Source organism: Ptychodera flava, chromosome 6, assembly GCF_041260155.1.
Source record: "Ptychodera flava strain L36383 chromosome 6, AS_Pfla_20210202, whole genome shotgun sequence".
NCBI lineage: Eukaryota > Metazoa > Hemichordata > Enteropneusta > Ptychoderidae > Ptychodera > Ptychodera flava.
The window spans coordinates 884,025-908,414 of record NC_091933.1 but is presented as its reverse complement, the minus strand read 5'-3'; the positions used below and the strand labels follow the sequence as shown (position 1 = coordinate 908,414).

At 38.6% G+C, this 24,390-nt stretch overlaps 1 protein-coding gene across 2 annotated transcripts in view; it reads right to left on the bottom strand.

Moving 5' to 3' along the window:
- LOC139134536 (ubiquitin-conjugating enzyme E2 H) overlaps positions 1 to 23,399 on the bottom strand; it is a 63,531-nt gene extending 40,132 nt beyond the window's left edge. Inside the window, exons 1-4 of one of the 2 annotated variants that reach the window (XM_070701412.1) lie at positions 23,296 to 23,392; positions 22,387 to 22,529; positions 19,703 to 19,779; positions 1,360 to 1,434 (exon numbers count right to left, since the gene is read on the bottom strand). In XM_070701412.1, coding sequence (XP_070557513.1) covers positions 1,360 to 1,434; positions 19,703 to 19,779; positions 22,387 to 22,439 — 205 coding nt within the window. In that variant the 5' untranslated portion in view covers positions 22,440 to 22,529; positions 23,296 to 23,392. Of the gene's footprint in view, positions 1 to 1,359; positions 1,435 to 19,702; positions 19,780 to 22,386; positions 22,530 to 23,295 lie in introns of both variants that reach the window. The other variant, XM_070701413.1, reaches the window with a different exon arrangement.
- Between the last annotated feature and the right edge of the window lie 991 nt (positions 23,400 to 24,390).

Genomic DNA, 24,390 nt, shown 5'->3' with positions numbered 1-24,390 from the left:
AGACAGACAGACACACAGACAGACAGACATCGCTGCGACATATGCCCACGCGTGTCAACACGTGAGCAAAAAATTGCCCCCCAAAATACACAATTGCAGATTTCATCCTAATTTTAAATATATCTAATTAACATAAACCCTAGGAACCTGTACATTAGATATCAAAGCTACTAGATCAGAAGTTTTAGGAGAAAAATTTTTTGACCAAAAAAGGCAAAAATTGCCCCAAAAATAAAAAAAAATTGCCAGTTTCAACATACCTTCAATACATTATATTGAGATTAATCTTAGATACCTGTATACCAAATACATGTATCAAAGCTATCAAATCAGCAGTTTTTGGATTAAAAATTTTAAAATTTTAAATATATCTTATTAACAAAAACCCTAAGAACCGGTTTACTAAATATCAAAGCAATCAGACTGGTAAATTTTGAGAAACAAATTTTTTGACCAAAATGAGAAAAATTGCCCCCAAAATACAAAATTGCAGATTTCATCCTAATTTTAAATATATCTAATTAACATAAACTCTAGGAACCTGTACACTAGATATCAAAGCTACCAGATCACAAGTTTTAGGATAAAAATTTTTTGACCAAAAAAGGCAAAATTTGCCCAAAAAATAAAAAAAAATTGCCAGTTTCAACATTCCTTCAATACATTATATTGAGATTAATCTTAGATACCTGTATACCAAATATCAACGCTATCAAATCAGTAGTTTTTGGATAAAAAATTTTTTTATCAAAAATTGGGAAAATTGCCCCAAAATTACAAATATGACAATATCAATACAATTTGTACAAGAATGACTGAGGTCATTCTGAGGAACATGAATATTAAGTTTCATAGCAATCAGACGAGCGATTTCAGAGAACAAGATTTTTTGACTAAAAACGGAAAAAATACCCTAAAAATACAAACATGCAAATTTCATCCCAATTTTTGCACACATAATTTAGAATACCTAAAGAAATCTGCATACTAAGTTTCAACCAAATCTGACCAATGCTTACTGAGTTTTAGCCATTTGCAGGATTTTCCTTTTTTCCCCCTCATTTGCATATTTTTGGCACCTACATGTTCATTTGAACAAATTCACATCTCCACCCCTAGGTGCACCTGTACACCAAATACTAAGACAGTAGGTGCTACGGTTTAGGAGTTTTTGATGTGGACGGACTAACAGACATACATACTTACATACATACACACAGACGCCATTTTGCCACCTTATACGAATACCTCCCATTTGCATATATACATATGCATACATGGAAGCGTAAAAACCTTACAGGTTGAAAAATATCACAAGAGAAGATCACAACTGTAAGTGCTACATGTGCAATACCTTACCTATGGAAGGCGATTTAAATGGGTACTTTTCAGGAAGGTCAACTCGAACTTTCCATACGCCACCTTCATATGGTGCTGTAAAAAATACAGTATATATATGAAGATATATATGGCAAAAATGAACAAGCAACCTAGTGGCTGATAGAGCTCTACTGTGATATTGACATTCCATTTCAAAACAAGGCAAGTGTTTAGTGTAAATGTGTAAAATTAACATATATCAAAAGATGCAAATTTCACCATAATTTGAAGTGTTTCATAGATCATCCCTAGGAACCTGCAAACTAAAATTCAAATCAATTGGTCTAGTGATTAATTCTTACAAGAAGTTTCTTTTTACAAAAAAAGGGCAAAAATTGTTTCAAAAATATAACTAGGCAATTTTTAAAACAATCTGAATACCTTTTTCAAAGGTTGTCTTAGAACCTGCATTGCAAATTTTAATAGACCGAAAATGGCAGAACATTGCTCAAAAGTGCATTGCCTAGTTTTGCAAGAATTTGAAGAAATATGACTCAGATCATCTCTAAAATTAATCAGTCAATTAGTTTTAGAGATGATTTTTGACCAAAAACAGAAAAAAGTAGCGTCCATGACACTTTGCTCACATTTGGATATATATGGTAAGCCAGAGTGAGAGTATGCGATAATGATATTTAATAGCTTTTATGGACGTCAGCTTGTGATAATCATTGTCAGGTGCATTTGAACATCTTTAAATGCACCATCCATCCAAGTACGAAGTGGTTGGCAACTGTTAAACTGACACACACACACTTATGCAACACAATGCAGCCTTGTATATCATAATTAGTGATACAGTCTACCATACCAAAGTAAATGCGTCCTCTTATTGTATTGAATGGAATTAATGTAGACATTATGTGGTCTCTCTATGGTCTATGGTTGCACAATCGAAGACGACAGCAATATGTGATAATGGGCATTCTTTAGAGCTTCCACTCCAAATGATGCTGCCACACCTACATGATAATGATATGTCCCAAACTGCCACCCAGGTAAACAAACATTGCAGTATCATAGACAAATGGGGAAAATTCCAGACACAAACCTAAATAAACCAAGGACCCTGTGGCATCAGATATGTATATCTGTTTAAAGCCCTTCTAACCAGATCTGGAAGCATCAAAGTTTCAAACAAGACCTTTGAGTAAAAGCCATCATTTGACCTACACAGATAAAAAGTTCCATAAATATACAATATGACAATGGAAAGAAACAAAAACCTTTTAAACCGAATTTCAAAGCTACATGAGCATTTTTAATACAAAATTGTCATATTTACATTAATAAGTATAAGACTTGGTAATGTCATCCTGCATCTTGTAAATGAAAGGCTGGTTGTTTACAAGATCTTTAAGTAACACGAGAACTTCTTGCAGACTCACCATATGGCTACTTCCACACAACCGTTTTTGTACAATATGGTATGTTAGCTGCCTTGCCAAGACAATCTGACCGACAGTTATTGAGATTTTCACTTATTTTACACTTTTGCTACTCATTAGCATATTTTTTTTAATTTTAACTTCAGGACAAATACCGATGTACAGCTGAGCATGCATCTATCATCAACGACACATGTGAAATGTGTAGCAATTCTCAAGTTTCTGCAATAAAGGATGCATCAAGGAAGTCACAGGTTGCATAGATAATTCTAACATTTGACCCATAACCCTTAATACGACATAACATGTCATGAGGCAATACACTTGATTGGCTCATTTGCAGACGCTATCATTTGATTTCAAGCAGGAGCAACATTGGGAGTCGCGCCAAGCCATGAAATTTACAACATGTTAAACGTTGTTTTGGAGATAAAACGTCAACTATTTCACTCAGCGGACAATTTAGGGAACAATGATGAGATGCAAAAGTACTGTATTTGTCCAATTATAAGACCCGGGGTCAGCAACATGAAGTGGATGTAATTGTCAGGGGTCATAAAATTGAGTACCCCCATCCAAGAATGAGTTCCATGGTGATGAAAACATAAAACCAATGTAGGCCACCATCCTAAAGTTCAGAAAATGAGTCAACTACAAATTAATCAACAGGATGTTGCAAAACATTTTTGCATACAATTCTAACACTTGACAGATTATCACTGGTACCATACGGTATTTCATAAAGTTTGATGCAGTATTTACAACACTATGAGATCAACATCTGTATCAAGTTTCATCACATTTGACGTTGTATTAATTTGTGGCTATATCACCCTAATTAGGAAAGTTCATTACTTATGCAATTACAAATTAATTAAAATGACACTGATAAATGTCTTTTTCAATGTTAAAGCAATGTGAGCTTAACATCAGTTAACATCTGTATAAAGTTTCATGAATTTGATGCAGCACGTATTTCTGGACATATCAGCCTACTTATGAAATTTCAATACTTGACATGTTACTGCTACATGACGTGAAACAAATTGACGAACATATGTATGAAATAGGTCAATGTCCTTGTACATACTTTGAATGATACTGGTGGAAATATGTCTGAGTTATGGCTCTGTACGTTTGAAAATTGTAACAAAATCACCGCCATGCAGCGATATTTGATCTTACTGTTTAAAAAATCAACATGTATATGTATGACGTAAGTCAATGTACATGTACCAACTTTGAATAAGATCAGTTGAGACTTGCCAGAGTTATGGCTCTCGACATGAAACAACCATAACAAAATTGCTACCATGTGGCCATATTGGACCATCTCGTGAAACCAATCGACATACATATGTATAAATAAGTCAATTTCCTTGTACCAACTTTGTATAAATTTGCTTGATACATGTCTGAGTTATGGTTCCGGACATGAAAAAATCGGAAAAAAAGTGGCCACACGGCGCCCATATGGATTGTATCATAAAACAAATCAATGTGCATATGTATGACATAGGTCAATGTCCTTATACAATGAATAAAATCGGTGAATAAAATTAGTTGAGACATGCCCAAGTTTTGGCTAAGGACACAAAAAAATTGTAACAAAATGGCTGCCATGCAGCCATATTGGATCATATCATGAAACAAATTGACATACATATGTATGACATAGGTTAATGTCCTTGTACCAACTTTGAATAAAATCGGTTGAGATATGCCTGAGAGTATCATGGCTCTGTACATGAAAAAATCTTAACAAAATGGCCGCCTGGCGGCCATATTGGATCTTATCACAAAACAAATCGATGTGCATATCTATGACATTGGTCAATGTCCTTGTACCAACTTTGAATAAAATCGGTTGAAACATGTCTGAGTTATGGCTCTGTACATGAAAAAATCATAATAAAATGGCCGCCTGACGGCCATATTGGATCGTATCACAAAACAAATCGACATGCATATCTATGACATCGGTCAATGTGCTTGTACCAACTTTGAATAAAATCGGTTGAAACATGTCTGATTTATGGCTCTGTACATGAAAAAATCGTAATAAAATGGCCGCCTGGCGGCCATATTGGATCGTATCACAAAACAAATCGACGTGCATCTGTATGACATATGAAGTAATCCTTGTACCAAGATTGAATGAAATGGCTTCTTGCATCTCTGAGATATCTGTGTGAACGGACGGACGGACGCACACACGCACGCACGCACGCACAGACGCACGCACGGACATGACCAAACCTATAAGTCCCCCCGGACTGTGTCCGTGGGGACTAATAATATCTGTAAATTGACAGGCAACCGTCTCTTCAAAGATAAACACAGGGATCTAGCGATGACTTCCTAACTGACATGCTGTTTTTTAATGGCTGTTCAAATTTCAACTGCTCAAACAATCCCTGGCTAATCAAATGACTGATGTGACTAAAGTTTGAAACAATTCTTGAAATCAGAGAAAATTCAAAACAGAAAGTCAATCATGTATTTACCAGATTGGCATCAGTTAACATGGTGTATACATGCATTTGCTGCACATAAAAACAACCAACCTTTCTTTGAATTTAAGATCTGTGTCGAGTAAACTAATGATATGGCAATGCAATTCATGGTAGTCAACAGTAAGAATTCATGATCCATGATGAAAAACTGTTAGCTACAAACAACAAGTCATTGAAAATGACATAGTCCCCACTTGTAATAGGAGTATTAGTCTTGATAGGGCAGGGAAATGTGGTCATTAAGAAGTATCACTGGAGTGTATATGTTGAGATCTATGGGCACATAGGTTTATGTCGTTGTTCCCAATTTGAAACACATGAGGCATGTCTAAGTTATGGTTCTAAATCGGTGATAAAAGATCAGACCTCTAGCTGTATTGGCCAGCCAAGAAATACATATGCGAATAATAATGACGTACAAGATGTGACATCTTATGGTCTAATATCCTATCAGAATTGGAGGATATAGAACTTGTGGTTACTGAGGTATGCATATATATATGTATAATCAAGGTCAAAGGTCATAAGGTCACGTGACATTTTGAAAAAAAAAATGGTATTGCTAATTAATCCCTATATGCCAAAAATCAGACCTCTAGCTCTATTCGCTTGCCCAGAATTAGATGTGTGCATAATTAATGAGGTAAAGCGTGTGTTGTCATAAGGTCTCCCACCCTACTAAATATAAAGGACATAGCACTTGTGGTTACGTATTTATCGGCATAAACGTATATTTCAGGTCCAAGGTCATCAAGGTCACATGACATTTGGTCAAAAAATTTCTATCCTATAGTTATCCATATATACCAAAAATGAGACATCCAGCTCTATTGGCTTGCTCAGAATTAGATATGCACATAATTAATGAGGTACAGTATGAAGCATCATTATACACCCATCATACCATATATGAAGGGTGTAGCACTTGTGGTTACTTCAAGTTATGGACAAATATGTATATTTGAGGTCAAAGGTCACCGAGGTCACGTGACATTTTGTCAAAAAAAATTGTACTGCTAAGTTATTCCTATATACCAAAAATCAGACCTCTAGCTCTATTGACTCGCTCAAAATTAGATATGCACATATTTAATGAGGTACAATATGTGGCGTCATAAGCTGTCCCATCATACCATATATTAAGGGTGTAGCACTTGTGGTTACTGAGTTATGGACAAATATGTACATTTTAGGTCAAAGGTCACCGAGGTCACGTGACATTTTGTCAAAAAAATTGTACTGCTAAGTTATTCCTATATACCAAAAATCAGACCTCTAGCTCTATTGACTCGCTAAAAATCAAATATGCACATAATTAATGAGGTCCAATATGTGGCGTCATAAGCTGCCCCATCATACCATATATAGTGTAGCACTTGTGGCTACTGAGTTATGGACAAATATATATATTTGAGGTCAAAGGTCACCAAGGTCACGTGACATTTTGTCAAAATATCTGAGATATCTGCGTGAATGGATGGACTCACGGATGGACTCATGGACGGACATGACCTAATCTATAAGCCCCCTGGACTTCATCCGTGGGGACTAAAAACTGTGTCACTGCATCCTTTTTGCAATATGACTACGATGAGAAACTACATTTTTATTTTTCTTGGCCTTATACATGGGAGTCTATGGACTGCCTTATACATGGGAGTCTATGGACTGCCTCATACATGGGAGTCTATGGAGACTGCCTTATACATGGGAGTCTATGGAGGTGAAAACTAAAAAGTCCTCTAACACGGCCAAATTTGATCGCATTGTGAAACAAATCTACGTGCATCTGTATGGGGTAGGGTACTATCCTTGTGCAAAGTTTGAAAGAAATTGACCTGGGCATGTCTGAGATATCTGCGTGATCGGACGCACACACGCACGCACGCACGCACGGACATGACCAAACCTATAAGTCCCCCCGGACGGTGTCCGTGGGGACTAATAAACCCGTGCATGAAATGGTAACACACACATTGTGGATTGGCTTGTGGCATGCAGCAGAGCAATATGGCGTTCATTGGACTATTCTATTATATGGACCAGGGGCCACAGAAGGTTAACAACGGAAGGTTACAGAATAAAAGTACAAGGACAAAATTTAGTTTTGCCTGTCGTTCCAGTAAAGGATTGGCAATGTCACATCATTTCTAGCATCTTAATAATGACTTTTTTAGGTCTTAAATGATTTGGTTGGACCTGCATGTGCCTTCATGATGTTAAGAACTGAAGATCTATGATTTGGTTTGATCTGTCAGTGACTTCATGGTGTTGAAGATCTACCATATAATGATTTGGTTGCACATGTAATGTGACTTATGGTGTTAAACAGGAACTCCCCCTTTAACCTTTTTCCTGCAAGTCGGTGAAAATCCGTTCAAAATTCATTGTAGCCAGAATCTAAGCACTGATGGCCGTTATCCTGGTAAATCAGTGGAAATTGGGCCGTTTTTCAGTACCCTGTTTCCTGCAAAGTCGACGGCACTAATTTGTGCTATCCCCTGTGCATTTAGGGGTCATCTGAGGATAGGTTTTCTGACAATTGAAGGAACGCCTTTTCCCCTCGAAATGGGTTCGCAGGGAGTTGAATGACAGGGAAAGGTGCAGAAATCTGTCCGCCAGTCCCCAACACCCGAGGGGGGCTGGTATTTTTTTAACGCTTTTCAGCGGACTTGGCAGTATAGCATGGTGACTTTTTCTGGCGGAGTTGGACGTACTTGGCTACCGGCACTTTACAGATTGCTGCCGAACTTGACCAACTCGGCAATGCTAATCTAAAAGGCTACCTCTTGCAAACAACTTGGCAGATGGTGCCGATGGTGCGCGACGAAAGTCACTTATTCAGTTGTGCGTGACTGAAAATGAGAACGTATTTTTGATGGCACGGCATGACTTGTTCCTCCGATGGAACGGATATGAACGACTTGGAAATTGCATTATAAACTGGTGTTCGACGTATTAAGCCGGGCTTCAGCTCTACAAGTTCAAGCAAGGCAACGTCCTTCACCGCCTTGGCCACGCCATTCAATGGACGTTGCTTTGGATTTTTTATTTATTCCATCGTCTGAAGTATTGGCTCTGGTTTGCAGGCAAACGTATCCTTTTGCTGACGACTTGGTTGCTACGTACGCTGGTAGCCTACCGAAAATTCAAGAGGAGACATGAGGTCAATGGTAAGGGGATACCGCTTGTACTGAGCAGGGACTGCTTTTTTATGCAAACCAGCTAGCTGTACAATAGCCGTCAGGCATGGGGAGACGTCGATGGCTAGAACAATGGAAGCATATTGTGTTGTACCCGTGCATCGCAAAAGTGAGACTGACAACTTGGGTGTAGTGACTGGTTATCACTGGTTAGCTGCAGCCCAAGCCATGACGGTACAAACCCATACCTGACTGAGGACCGCTCAATTAAGTCGGTAATGAACGGTAACACTCCTAAGCCAACTCCTAAAGAAGCCGGCTAAACTACATGGAAGCTGTGCCTAAATGGCTCAGCCATGTTGTTAGTACAACGGCAAAAACGTAGTTTTTGTGCTGCACTGTCAAATCGTTGAAGGTACGTATTCAATTGACCCTACCCTGGGGAAACAGGACAGGTTTGCCAGTGCTGCCGCACCCCTAGCACGACCCCCAGGGTCTCTGACTAACAGACGAGCGAGATGATGTTTGTGCCTCGCAGACGTGCGCAATTCTGAAGGAGCTTATTTCCGAAAAAGTAAGCATGAAACGGCAATAAAATGACGCACCCCTGGGGCAAACAAAGCCAGTGACCTCAATTTTTTCTGCAGTAACCCTTGAGCACCTTCCCCTGCAGTGTTCTCCCCAGGTCGTTTAACAGGATCGGCCCTGATCCTTTATTTTTTTCACCCGATCCTTTATTTTTTCGCCCGATCCTTTATTTTTCATGCTGATCCTGTTTTATGTCTGCTGATACTCTTTAAATGTGGCTGAAGACCTATTGTTTCTCCCATTCAATTCAATTCAAATTACTTTATTGTCCATTAACCCTTTTCCTGCCAAGTCGGTGAAAATCCGCTTGAAATTCGGTGTAGCCAGAATCTAAGCACTGGTGACCGTTATTCTCCCAACCCGGTGGAAATCGGGCCCTTTTTGGGTACCCCCTTTCCTGCCAAGTCGACGGCACTACGTTTTGCTATCCCCTGTGCGTTTAGGGGTCATCCGAGGAGAGGTTTTCTGACAAGGAACGCCTTTTCCCCTCGAAATGGGTTCGCAGGGAGTCGATAGACAGGGAAAGGTGCAGAAACCTGTCCGCCAGTCCCCCACACCCGAGGGGGCTGGGTTTTTTTTACCGCTTTTTAGCGGACTTGGCAGGATAGCATGGTGACGTTTTCTGGCGGAGTTGGACGTACTTGGCTGCCTGGCACTATAGAGATTGCTGCCGAACTTGACCAACTCGGCAATGCTAATCTAGAAGGCTACCTCTTGCAAACGACTTGGCAGATATGCCGATGGTGCGAGACGAAAGTCACTTATTCAGTTGTGCGTGACTGAAAATGAGAACGTATTTTTGACGGGACGGCTCGACTTGTTCCTCCGATGGAACGGATATGAACGACTTGGAAATACCATTACAAACTGGTGTCCGACGTACTAAGCTGGGCTTCAGCTCTGCAAGTTCAAGCCAGGCAACGTCCTTCACCGCCTTGGCCGTGCCATTCAATGGACGTAGCTTTGGTTTTTTATTTATTCCATCGTCCGAAGTATTGGCTCTGGTTTGCAGGCAAACGTATCCTCTTGCCGACGCATTGTAACTACGTACGCTGTTTGCGTACAGAGAATTCAAAAGGTGACATAAGGTCAATATGCTACGGGGATACCGTCTGCAGTTAGCAGGGACTGCTTTTGTTATGCAAACCAGCTAGCAGTACAATATGGCTGCCATGCATGTGGACACGTCGATGGCTAGAACAATGGAAGCATATTGCGTTGCACCCGTGCATCGCAAAAGTGAACTGAAGACTTGGGGGTAGTGACTGGTTATCACTGGTTAGCTGCAGCCCAAGCCATGTCGGTACAAACCCATACCTGACTGAGGACCACTCAATTAAGTCGGTAATGAACGGTAACACTCGTAAGCCAACTCCCAACTGAGCTGGCAAAACTACGTAAAGCTGTGCTTCAATGGCTCAGCCATGTCGTTAATACAACGGCAAAAACGTAGTTTTTGTGCTACACTGCCAAGTCGTTGGAGGTACGTATTCAATGACCCTACCCTGGGGAAACAGGACAGGTTTGACGGTGCTGCTGCACCCCTAGCACGACCCTCAGGGTCTCTGACTAACAGACGAGTGAGGTGATGTTTGTGCCTAGCGGACGTACGTAATACTGAAGGAGTTTATTTCCGAAAAAATAAACATGAAACGGCAATAAAATGACGCACTCCCAGGGGCAAACAAAGCCGGTGACCTCAATTTTTTTCTGCAGCAACCCTTGAGCTCCTTCCCCTGTCTACGGGCATGTAGAAATTATCGAAGTCTAACACGTATAAATACGGCTAAAACTACCCTGAAAATGGGCGATTTCTGCCAAAATGCCTGGCAGGATAACATGCAGGAGAGCCAATCTTTTGCAGGCACATATTATGGGGCGGTTTTCTACTGACTTGGGAGAATAACGGACAAGGGCGCTCGGCAGGAAAAGGGTTAATGAAACACACACATCCACAAATGGAAAATTTTCTCAAGGGTTACTGCAGAAAAAAATTGAGGTCACCGGCTTTGTTTGCCCCAGGGATGCGTCATTTTATTGCCGTTTCGGCGGCAATTTTGTCACTTTTATATTAGCGAACGTATCAAGTGTGAAACGGTTCTAATGTAGCGATAACACGACATACCAGATGATTTCTTCCATCGCCAAAATGTGTGAAATGGTCAGACTGTTCTCCTTTCATGTCGATGCTTTAGGTGTTTTAACTTTTACACACAATGAGGCAGGGTTATTGGGTGCAAAGTACCCAGTGTTGCGCTTGTCTGTGCCGAGGAGAATAAATGGGCCGGCCGTAGTGCAAATGAACATCGGCTAAGACGGATGAAACTTAAATTCAAAAATAGCGCCAATGGCACTGGATCACAACTGGCACATTGTGAAACTACTCTATCTCTGGGTGCACCTGTACATGAAATACTGAATGGGTAGGTGCTGCGGGTTTGGAGTTTGTCAGTACATGTACACACACCCACACAATAATATCATATACATACAGACAAACTCAAAGACATGCAATCTCAAACCTATAAGAAGAGTTTTCACTGGCACATATACTCTTGCCCATATGGGAGTTTGAATGGGTTAGCTCTACATACTGACATACAGGAGTTGTTGATTTTGCCTGCACTTCAAATATTAAAGAATAGCCACCTGGTATTTGTAGCTGACAGCTGGGGAAAAAGTGATATGGGACAAGTATGGATTTTAACTGTAAGCAAATTTTATTCAATATATAAACACTGAACAGTATCAAAAAATCAAAAATCACTGTCAAGGACAGTGTGCTCACATTCAGTTTGAATTGGTCTATTCAAGAAATATTTAAACCAGGAAAAACAAGAATGACAAAAGCAAATAAGGTCTGAAAGGTAGGTACTTTGGAAACATGCATATCGACTTCTATAGCAATGGGACAAGCAGATCCTAAACGCATAAGCAAATGTCAACAACAAAAAATAGACAGAGATTAGGCTAGATAAAAAGAAAAGGTGGGAGTGGTAAAAAAAATGTACAAGGGATCTGGTAAAAAAGTAATGCTGCCTCATCAATCTTCTAGACCCTACCCCCTCCTGAATATCAAATGTTCCATCCCTTGGTATTACATAACGCCAGATGACAGGAAATATATTTACAACCTTTGGGAGTTTTTAATTACAATGGATGAGTGTTATCATTCTAATGTAAACAGCACTTAAGTTAGGGGTGGACCATTTGATATTCTGGGGGGGCTTGGAAGATTGGGGGGGAAAAAAAGATGCCAGGTGGAGTTGCTCGAAAAAAAAAATATGGCTTTAAGTGGCTGATGGAAAAACAATTATGGACCATTGCGACTCGGAAAAAAAAATCTTGGCAATTGTTCGATGCACACTGCAGCATCAATAAAAATCAAGCAGTAGCTCTGGAGTTTTATAAAGCATAAACCATTTCAAGCTTGAGGAATAATAACTTAGAATTTATTAAACGAGGAACTTAAATAAATACACAAACAAAAACACTGAAAAATTGTCAAAAGTTACAGCTACTATCACTGTAGCTTTCAGCAACTGAAAACAAGAACTCGTATGAAGTGGTCTCATTGAGGAAGATTTTCAGATTATGATCTTTATTAAGCAGGTTGTAATTCAACAGAATTTGTATGCAAATAATAATAACCTGGTGTATCAATAAACATATAAACTCTGAAATACTTCTGTTTGTCTTTCATACTTTATTTCACAAGATTCAATTTCATGTTACTTTTGATACTTCAGTTATAATATACTTGACAGTAAATTGCCCTCAAAAGTGCCACCACAGGCCACCAATTGAAGATGAATAATTAGAAAAGCTTCAGCTTCAGGAGGGGGGACACCCCCTCCTGGCCTCCCCCCGCGTGCGCTTGTGCGCACGCCTTGCTCCGCTTCGCTCCGCACAAGGCTGTACCACTTGTACCCTTCTATTCTGAAAAACATTGACAGCCCTGATGTAGGATACCATCATCTCTTCTGATGACACCAGTGATGTTCTCAGAAAAGTTTTCATTGTAAGTTTGTTAATGCTTAATGTAGAACTCAGTAATCAGGTTGTTTGATTTGTATTTTCAGTGTGTTACCCATGGTATAAATAAGACCTATAAACTGATATTTTTGTAAAGTGCATCAAAAATGTACATGTATTTACATATCTTTATTTAGTTTCTTGAATATAGTCTGTGTGCGATAGAACAGCATCTTGTTACTGGGTGTGAAAAACCAAGCAAACAAACATTGCACCGAAATTTGGTAAAAAAAAAATATATCTTGAAGAAGGAAAATGAAAAAAAAAAAGTTGCCAGCATATGCCCTGTAGAAAAAAAATAATTCATGGTGAAGCAGGTGGGAAAAAGAAATAATGGCTCTCCACCAATCTTCCAAGCCCCCCCCAGGATATCAAATGGTCCATCCCTTAGTTACAGATAGTGAAATGCCTTCCACTGTGGGCGGTGATTACAACATCTGGAATTATCCTGGATCCAAATTTCTCATCAGTTCTTCTATTTCTTACATAGAGTAGTTGCAAAAATTAGTCCGCAATGAAAAAATTTACCTCAGCTTTGTTTTCTCAATCAAATTTTCCTACAAATTGATACCAAATATGACAAAATTATGTTCACAGCCTTCGAAACTGTCTCATAATATATCCAGGGTTGGTGTACCCGGTAGGTCATTTAAGGTCACAAACTGAGAAAATTACCTGAACTATACAAATTTGGGGGGGGTTCACATCACTTTGAGCAGAAAATTTATCTAATAACATCCCTCGGGACTTTATACCAAATTACAAAGCTATCAAACAAGTTATTTTGAGAACAAGTTTTCTTGACCAAAAATGACAATATTGTCTCAAAAATACAAATTTGTATATTTCAGGACAATTTCCACATATCTAACTATTGTCATCTCTGTACATCTGTGTACCAAATATAAAAGCTGCCTGTCCAGGGGTTTTAAAAAGAAAATACTGTTTAAGATTTTTTGACCAAAAATGACAAAATTGCTCCAAAATAGTAATTTTCCAAATTTTGTCATAATTTCAACAAATTAGAAGAGTAACACCTGCGCAAAGATCCAACCCAAATTTGAAAGTGATTGGGCTGGCAGTTTCAGAGAAGAATTTTTACTGAAAATGAGAAAAATCACCAAAAAAATTACGGATTTCTTCACAATATTCATAAAACTGTATAAGGTTCACCTAAGGTACTTGCACAAATTTTCAAAGCAATCAAAACAGCGGTTCTAGAGTTATTAATTCTTGACTATTTCACATTTTGTAAGCTCATTTGCATAATTTTGGAAATGCAGACTTCATTTGAACAAAATCCCATCTATAGCCCAGGATGCATTTAGACACCAAGTACCAAGCTGAAACATGCAGTGGTTTGCGTGTTTTTGATGTTGACAGATATACTGTACGTACGTACATACATACTGTCTCGAGACCTCCAGTATCCCGCTGTTTTGTAATATATAACAAGTGTGCCATGAGCTTCTATTTAAAGGAGAGAAACTTCTCAAATAATTTTTTTTCCCTGTAATTTCCTGTGAGAACACATGGACAGATGCTCAGGACTCCTATGCTGGTGCTACCTTGATAACTAACCTACAACTTGTAACGTCATTGTCTAACCTATTCACCCCAATTTCCTGTAGACAGGTCCACACTCACCATTGATAACAATGGGTTTGGGCCATACCATGGTAGTGAAAAACTATAACATGTGAGGTCGTGGATACTTAATCTCTGGAATGTCAAAGTCTGTATATTGACTCAAGGATGTTTACTTAACAAATGCCTAGGGTCATCTCAAAAGTGAGAATCTAAAATATGAAATATGTTTGTTTTTATTGCTTTTGATGCCCAAAAGAGCATAGAAATCTCTTATACTTCGAATCAGCCATCCTGCATATTTCTAACATTCATCAAAACCTAATTTCTGTTCCACAACTCATAAAACAGTCCACAATGCAGGATTGGTGTACATTCCAAAACTACATATATGAAAGACCCCTAAAATCAATTAGTTAAAAAGGGGGGTTAGAAATTTCCCAAAACTATATAACCGCCACTCAGTTTGGCTCCATTTTTCAGAATCGGAACCTTGGAACCAGTCTGAATATCGGTACCAAATATCAACGCAGTCTGTTCAGCGGTTTTTGACTTTTTGTCGTTTACGGAAATGGACGACATCTAACACCGGTTGAAACTACCCCTATATCACAACTTCCAGTTGTGATAAAAAGCATGAAATGTGTTACGCTGCCGATCGTACAGACAACTGCCATTTTATACAACGGACATGGAGTAAACTCAGCGAAAGGCTCGGTGTTGCATCTTTGCCAACGGGCACTCAGTCAAAGCATCTATACTATACTATAGCAACTGGTTGAACTGCCGTTGCCACCAATGTCTCGCACTGGTAAGGATCCGAAGGTCAGGAAAAGTGATTTTGATCAGAAGTGGCTGAAATCGTACGATTGGTTGAGACAAACATCAGATGCAAAAATGTATGGTACAGCCGTGTGTTCAGATCGTTGCGTGTCCGAGTTACCCATTTTGAGATCTGTGTACGTCAACATGACGTTGAAGCCATATTTGTGTCACCTCGTGTCACGAATTTGTAACTTGTATGGATTCGTTTGATTGACTTTGAGAAACAATTGCACTTGATCCAGTTTCAAAACCCATGACCCGTTTTACAATATTCAAGCATCATGAAATGAAATAAAAAGGAACTGCATGAGCTAAAATAATCATTCGTGTGATCATCTTAATACAGCAGCTATGTACGTACGGTTAGGGTATACAGAATAGGTTCAAAGGTCGCGTGTGTTCAAGTGTGCTCCGCACAATGCATTGCCGCCGACGCCGCGCTGTTTTCGAAGTTTCGTACGCTTTGTCGAAGTAGAAGTCGATGCAATTTCAAATCTTGTTCTTGAAAATACCCGGTATCAATATTTTCAGGCTTTTCTTTATTATGAATTGAGTTTTAAAGTCAACATATTTATCTGCAGGCATGCTCTGCTGACTCGGATTGCCAGTGCAATATTCAGTCCCGTATGAACTTGTCCATGTAACTGTTTTGCCATGGACGTACGTTTAAAAAAGACGTCCATCATGGTTTTAGCAATCTGGCTACAGACAAACTTGTAGTAACAGAGGATCACATAAAACGTCTGATTTTGAATGTTATTCTAGAGAGGACTGGAAGACTTTGATTGAAAATATGGATGTAATATATGAAATGCTTAAAGTGAATAGAAGATTTATTTTATCCTTTATTGTGGGATTTTTTCTGATGCTATGGAGTGATGTGTGTATTGCATAATTAACATAAAATTTACATAGTTATTGTTATGCAAATTAGCCAATACTGTTTCAGAAATTTCTGGGGAGAACACTGCCCTGTCTACGGGCATGTAGAAATTATCGAAGTCTAACACCTATAAGTACGGCTAAAACTACCCTCAAAATGGGCGGTTTCTGCGAAAATGCCTGGCAGGATAACGTGCAGGAGAGCCAATCTTTTGCAGGCACATATTATGGGGCGGTTTTCCATTGACTTGGCAGGATGGCGGGCAAGGGGGCTTGGCAGGAAAAGGGTTAAAAGCCTGATTATCGTAAATCTATGCAAATGTAAAAAGGCCACACTACTGATCGGACGTGCCGTGTTTGGTTCTAGAATCCCATAATTTTGCCATGTTTCAGGCATTCATGGTCATTGAATTTTGCATATGATGCCTGTGAATATATAGCAACTAAACTGAGTCGAAAATAACCTGTAAAATATAGATAAAAATACCGTTAAGGATACTATGTGCTCACATTTGGTTTGAATTGGTCCATTCAAGAAATATTTAAACCAGAAAAACAAGAATGACAAAAGCAAATAAGGTCTCCAACTTAGGTACTGGAGGTCACTTTTAGGAACATGCATATATCAACTTTTATAGCAATGGGACAAGCAGATCCTAAATACATAGCAAATGTCAACAACAAAAATTAGCCAGAGAAGGCTTGATAAACAGAAAAGGTGGGAGTGGAACAAAACTGTACGAGGGATCTGGTAAAAAGTAATGCTACCTCATCAATCTTCTAGACCCTACCCCCTCCTGAATATCAAATGTTCCACCCCTTCGTATTTCATAAGGCCAGATGGCAGGAAATGTATTTACAACCATGGGGATTTTTTAATTAATGCTATGAGTGCTATCATTCTAATGTAAACAGCACTTAAGTTAGTCACAGATAGTGAAATGCCTTCTACTGTTGTGGGGGGGCGGGTGATTACGACATCTGGAATTATCCTGGATCCAAATTTCTCATCAGTTCTTGTGTGTCTTACATAGAAAAGTTGCAAAAATTGGTCCGCAATGATAAAATTCACCTTAGCTTTGTTTTCTGGATCAAATTTTCCTACAAATTGATACCAAATATGACAAAATTACGTTCACAGCCTTCGAAACTGTCTCACAACATGTCCTGGATTGGTGTAAGTAATTTAAGGTCATAAAAAACTGAGAAAATTACCTAAAATATACAAATTTGGGAGTTTCCCGACACTTTGAGCAGCAAATTTATCTAATAACATCCCTTGGGACTTATATACCAAATTACGAAGCTATCAGACAAGTAATTTTGAGAAAAAAGTTTTCTTGACCAAAAATGACAAAATTGTCTTAAAAATACAAATTTGTATATTTCAGGACAATTTCCACATATCTAACTATTGTCATCTCTGGACATCTGTGTACCAAATATAAAAGCTGTCTGTCCACGGGCTTTAAAAAGAAAATACTTTTTACAATTTTTTGACCAAAAATGACAAAAATTGCTCCAAAATAGTATTTTTCCCAATTTTGTCATAATTTCAACAAATTAGAAGAGTAACACCCTTGAAAACATCCAACCTAAATTTGAGAGCGATTGGGCTGGCGGTTTCAGAGAAGAATAATTTTTACTTAAAATGAGAAAAATCAGCAAAAAATTCAGCAAAAATACAAAATTAAAGATATCTTCACTATATTCATAAAACTGTTACCTAAGGTACTTGCACACAGATTTTCAAAGCAATCAAAACAGCGGTTCTTGAGTTATTCTTGACCATTTACACATTTTTAAAACTCATTTGCATAATTTTGGCAATGCAGACTTTATTTGAACAAAATGCCATCAATAGCCCAGGATGCATCAACACACCAAATACCAAGCTGAAAAGTGCAGCGGTTTGCGAGTTTTTGATGTTGACGGACATACTGTACATACATACATACATACATACATACGTGAAAATTTAGTGAAAATCCTTTCAAATTTCTTCATCATTAGTGTTTTCGGCCTAGAAAACCGAACTGACATACTCAAACTTGAGCTTTCAGAGAGGCTGGTCAAAGCGATGCTCCGTGGTGACGCCATTCAAGCCGCTGTTCAACTTCAAAATCACGTTCGGCCGATCAAAAAAAGTCTTCATTTTCTTCATTATTTCTTCATTATCCTCAAAAAATACCAAAATATGTCATTTCTATAAAGAAATGGCCAATAACTTGTCACAAAACGATCGTCTTTAGGATGTACAGTTGGAAAAAGCGTTCCAAATGTCTCTCACTTCGGCGAAGTCAGCGACCAGATCCGATTAGATATTCACGGTAAAAATAGTCGACCCGATTTCCTCGAACGGTCGCTCAAATTACTGGAAATTGCCGTAGCTACAACAGATGATGTCATTATTTTAGTCCTTATATGGACCTGAAGTGGGTTCAAAGGGTAAGGAATGGATTTATTTATCAGGTGACCTGTTAAACGCGGGAAATCAAGTTCCAAACTTTGCCTGAGCGAACCTCAGGCCGTGTACGGATATATCCGTGCGTGGCGCTCAGCGTGAGTTGGGCGTGTACGGATATTTACGGGCATGGCGTTTTAAGGGTTAAACTACTTTACAACTTCCTCAATGCATTGATTGCTTATTACCTCGGTTTGACTTACTAGACCAAAAAACAACAATTGACCACCAATGACTACAAACCACAACAAACTGACCATTCAAGACAATTATTTGACTGCAAATGACAATGAACTGGCCACCAATGACCATACGCTGACTACAAAAGTTAACTTGACCACCAGTGACATTGGATCAACCACCAATGACCACAAACAACAATGAATTGACTACAATGGTCAGAATGTGATCATTTGCCTTCAATGACTGTAATCAACTGTGTTTTGCCAATGATCACTAAAGTACGGATGATGTACTGAGTCAAATCAAAAGTCCCCCAGGAAACTGATGATGTGATAAGATTATTCTTAGATACAAGCAATGATGTACTCCCTCCCGGCCAATAATGGATGAGGGCAAACTTTGCACCACAATATATATGAGGCGAAGGCAATCACATAGTATGCTTGAGTCTGCTATAGGCTGGGAGGGGTACATTATTGCTATTATTTCACAGTTTTGGCAATTCCAGTGGAAATGTATGTGTAGAAAACATCTGGACAACAATATTGGATAATCGGATACATTATCAGCAATAATTCGGAGGATTGCGTAACAAATTTCATTGGTATTGACAAAGCTATGATATAATAGAAGATACCTGTGATTCAGCTCAAAGCACTGCATACAGGTTAAATGAAATTTGAAGATACTTAAGAATGCCTTTATACTTACTCCCATTTGGACCGTAAAATTTCACCATAAATTCATTTAATCCTCCCAGTATAGTCACCTCATGGTTGCTTTCCATTCTGTGAAGGTTATAATCAAGGAAGCAGTACAGAACACAATATATATATATGCCTAGAAATATAATGGTACCACCTAGAAATATAACGGTACATTATATCCAAAAAATGAGAGTGCAGAACTAAGAATCCTTTTACTTCTGTCTGAAGATTGCTGGATGCATGAAACTTAAGTAACACATTTTATTACTTTGTACTTGAAGTAATGAAGTAATTTGTTTTACAGTATTATTTATTATGCCTATACTTTTAGCATTGAGCATTTCCCATGAGGACATGTATACTTTGATATATATATATATATATATATATATATATATATATATATATATATATATATATATATATATATATATATATATATATTTAAAAACTATCTACTGTTGATTGACCAATCAGAGTGCTCAATTCAGGGTGTTTTATTTGCTCGTAAAGCCTTGGTCACCAAATTCCAGAAACGAATGACAGCACCGTAGTAAAGTACTGTCCAATCAAAAGTGAACACGTCATATTCTGTAGACATCTGGTACGTTTTTTCCCTAATATTCAAATTTGGTAACAAAGCGGAAACCAGCTGCAACACAAAATCTGCGGTGGTACAAACATAAACTAATGTGCCCTAGGGCATTTATAGGATGTTCCATTACATTGGAAGGCTATTTCACAAATAAAAGTTTTAATTCATATCCTAAACATGTTATATTGACAAAGGGGACGATTGACGTAAACACATTGAAAACGAAAATATATCAGTTAGGGGCGGTAGTTTTTAAGTCGGATAAAACCCTCGTACTCGGGCTCTTCTGGTATATAAAGTCCAACCCTACGATAAAATGTCTCGGCCTGCGGCCTCGACATTTTATCGTTGGGTTGGACTTTATATAGCAGAAGAGCCCTCGTACTCGGGCTTTATCCTATACACACACACACACACACACACACACACACACACACACACACACACATATATATATATATATATATATATATATATATATATATATATAATATATATAAAATGGTACCACCGTGTGTGTGTGTGTGTGTGTGTGTGTGTGTGTGTGTGTCACATAATCTGCTCTAACAGGAAATGATCAGTGCATACACTATATTATCTAACCTTACACTGTAACATTTCATGCAAAAGAATGAGATACTTCAATGGAATATTTACATTTCATTGCAGAATATTTGGAGAGAACTGAACATTACATTTCTGAGATTCAGTTGGAATGAGGAGTAAACAGAGAAACAGGTACACAATTCATTTGAAGAATTATTCACAGCTCATTGATTTTGTTATAATTAAAGTTGTTGATGAATGGCAAAGCACTATACAGGTCAGATCCCCCTGATGAGGCACATATGGATCTAGTGCCATCATAGAATGTTCCATGTCTTTTCAATGTTTTTTTCAGTCAAGTTTGAAGAATAATATTCATGTAGATCACTTGATTTTTATCAAAAGATTTTTTATGAAAGTCCCATCACAATATTGACAGTCACTGGAACAATCAATACATCATTTCACTTTCCCGAAGATTTGTCATATTTTCTATCCATGTAAATATTACCACTCTACCAGGAGACACATTGCTCGATCGTATAGAGACATAGCTGACATGAGAATATAGAAACTACATGCACAGACCAAATACGACAATGGACGACGCAATTTCGTGTATAAATATCTATTAGATCTCAGCAACACTCTGCCATATTGGAAATTTGCATATTTCAAGGGCACTTGTGCAGAGCTCAAATGCATGATGTACACACACTACTCCACATCACCAAAGGACATTTGAAGTTGACCTAAAAACGCATTACGTGGCACGGAAATAAGTAAATTTTACGCTCAAATATTCATATTTGTTACAGCTAAAATACAGTCCATAATATATTCACAATGATGAACACCTTGAACTCTGAACAGAAATAAACAGAGGACAGCACTGTATGGCTGAACGGTTACAAATTGTAAAATTACAAATTCAATAGATTAAACGTTTTGTGTGGGAAAATTTAGCTCAATTAAACATCTAGGATGTTACAATACCGGTACGAAATTTCGGTAACACTGTTTATGTGACCGTGTTTATAATACATAATCGAGTCGGGTTCATAAAATTTCCGGATGAAATACAGTTACCCTATTAATATGACATCGTGTGTATTTAACTGACCGGTTTTTCTACCTTGACAAAAAATGACGTTGAAGGTGTCGTTTTGGCAGTATATTTGGTGACTATCATCATAAAAACAGCCTTGCAAACGCTTTCAATACACATGCTAATGATTGGTAATCGAGATCGTGCAAGCTATTCTCACCATATTTCGTCATCGGACTACATGTAAATACACCTACGATGAACGAACAGTTTATGACTTTAGCCTTGGGATATTATTACATTTTACGAATATTCAATCTTACTGCATCTACGTGTTTAATCGACATGGTTCTGGCTACACCTAACATCACATTTTTAAGATATTTGGGGCAAATTTTGTTGAACAGCTGACTACCTATATAGGCGGTGACTTCCGATCGGCTGACTGAATACCCCCGACGACGCGTCGTCATTTCCACTTACTAACATCAAAGGATACAATTTTATGACATCTGTGTCCATTCGCCTTTTACCTGGACTCGGAGAAGACATTTTGATGATTACAGTGGTAGATATTCCAACTACTTGCCTCAATATCTAGGCGTTTAACTGTGCTTCGAGCTTACTGGAATAGTCGGCCAACTGAACGGAACCAAAACAATTGTCAAACTTATAACATAGCACATTCCATTAAAGATAGGGGTACGTTTGTATCGTTGCTTGAACAACGTGTGCATGAGCGCTGCTACGGTTTGTCATCAACCTGAACCTTACAACGACACTTCTTTTACGAAACTTCAAGGTTCGTTTGATATCTAGAAATACCAAATGAAGATTATTCCTTCGCCATTGGCTAGTTTGCTGTCGACAACAAAACAACAACAACAACAACATGGAATAGTCCAATTATCCCCTTGTACAATCTCACGTGATTCGCGTTCGACTCGAGTTTTTCTGTAATACACATAGAGCATGAATAGATCAAACGTCCGCATTTGTTTCGTTAAAGTAGTTCCTTTGATTCATGTCAATCGCCAAAACATTTGAAAAATTTTGCACGAAACTCCGAGATTATCCTTTTCTGCTTATTTGCATAAAATAGGAGGAAAGGTCAGAGAGCGATCCCGATCTAATGAATATGTATTTTCGGTACGAACAGTAAGATGACATCATGATCGATCTCCTCTGCGTCGCGCCAATCACAACAGCCAACGTTTGGGATCAGCTGGAAAAGGTCAAATAAAAAGCACGGTAATGGTGATCGTGAATGCAACACGCATTAACTCTATTTCGGCTCTTTTCCATTCACAGAATTTCTCATAAATATCCATGTACATACGCCAGTTTGTCCTCCCCTCGACATAGAATCACAGGCCGTATGGTTTCAAATTGCCCCGTCTATACGTACGTTATGTCGGGAGTGTTCGGCAGCTGTGGTTGCTGCGAATCCGTAGCCTCTGCCACTCGGGTAGGTTGGTCATTGGAGTGGTAGTTGAACACGTCAAGGAGTGGCAGGGCTCGTTTTCGCAGCAACAGCTGTGGCAGCGTCTGTGGACCTGGCCAACACCATGGAGGTACTGGTATCTCCTAGCTCTGCATAGCAGGGCTGTGTGTTACCGGCGTTATACGGCCCCCTGTGGTGGGAGGCCGTATAACGCCGGTAACACACAGCCCTGCTATATACAGAGCTATGGTATCTCCATGCCAACACTGGCAAAAGCCGAACATTCAGTATCTGCAAAGTTTGAGTGAAGACCTCTTTACAATTTGTCAAGCCAGGGTTATCGTACACAATGGGGTCTCCCATGTTTTGTTACAATTACCACAGTCGTTTGGAGAGCTATTTAGCTCTGGGACTATTCGCCCCATAGACGAGTATACAGAAGCGAGAAATACCCCAGACAGACAGACAGACAGACAGACACACGGACACACAGACAGACAGACAGACAGACAGACATCACTGCGATTATGAGATAATATTACTAAACATCTTAAGAAAACGGAAGCAAGAAAATATTTTTGTTTCATTTTTTGCTCACGTGTTTAGACACGTGAGCATATGTTGCAGCGATGTCTGTCTGTCTGTCTGTGTGTCCATCTGTCTGTCTGTCTGTCTGTCTGTTGGTCCGATATCTCAAAAACGGCTGATCAGATCAGAATAAAATCTGATAAATACATTCAGTTAGCAAATGGCAAGAACTGATTAGTTTTTGGTGGGTGTGGCTTGCATACTTTTTGCTCATTTGCATAATTAATGATTCTAGAAAAAACGGATATACATTAAAAACGACTGCACACAATTTGACGAGATTTGCTACAAATGTTGATCACACCAAAATATATCAGTTGTGGGAACCATTTAGGGTGTCATGAAAGATTGTTGCTAGTTTGCATATTTAATGAACTTTCCTAATTAGGGGTATATATCTGATTTGACTTGATCAAAATTGACCAAACTTGGTATGCATATTGAAGATACTATCATTTAACATTCTTGAAA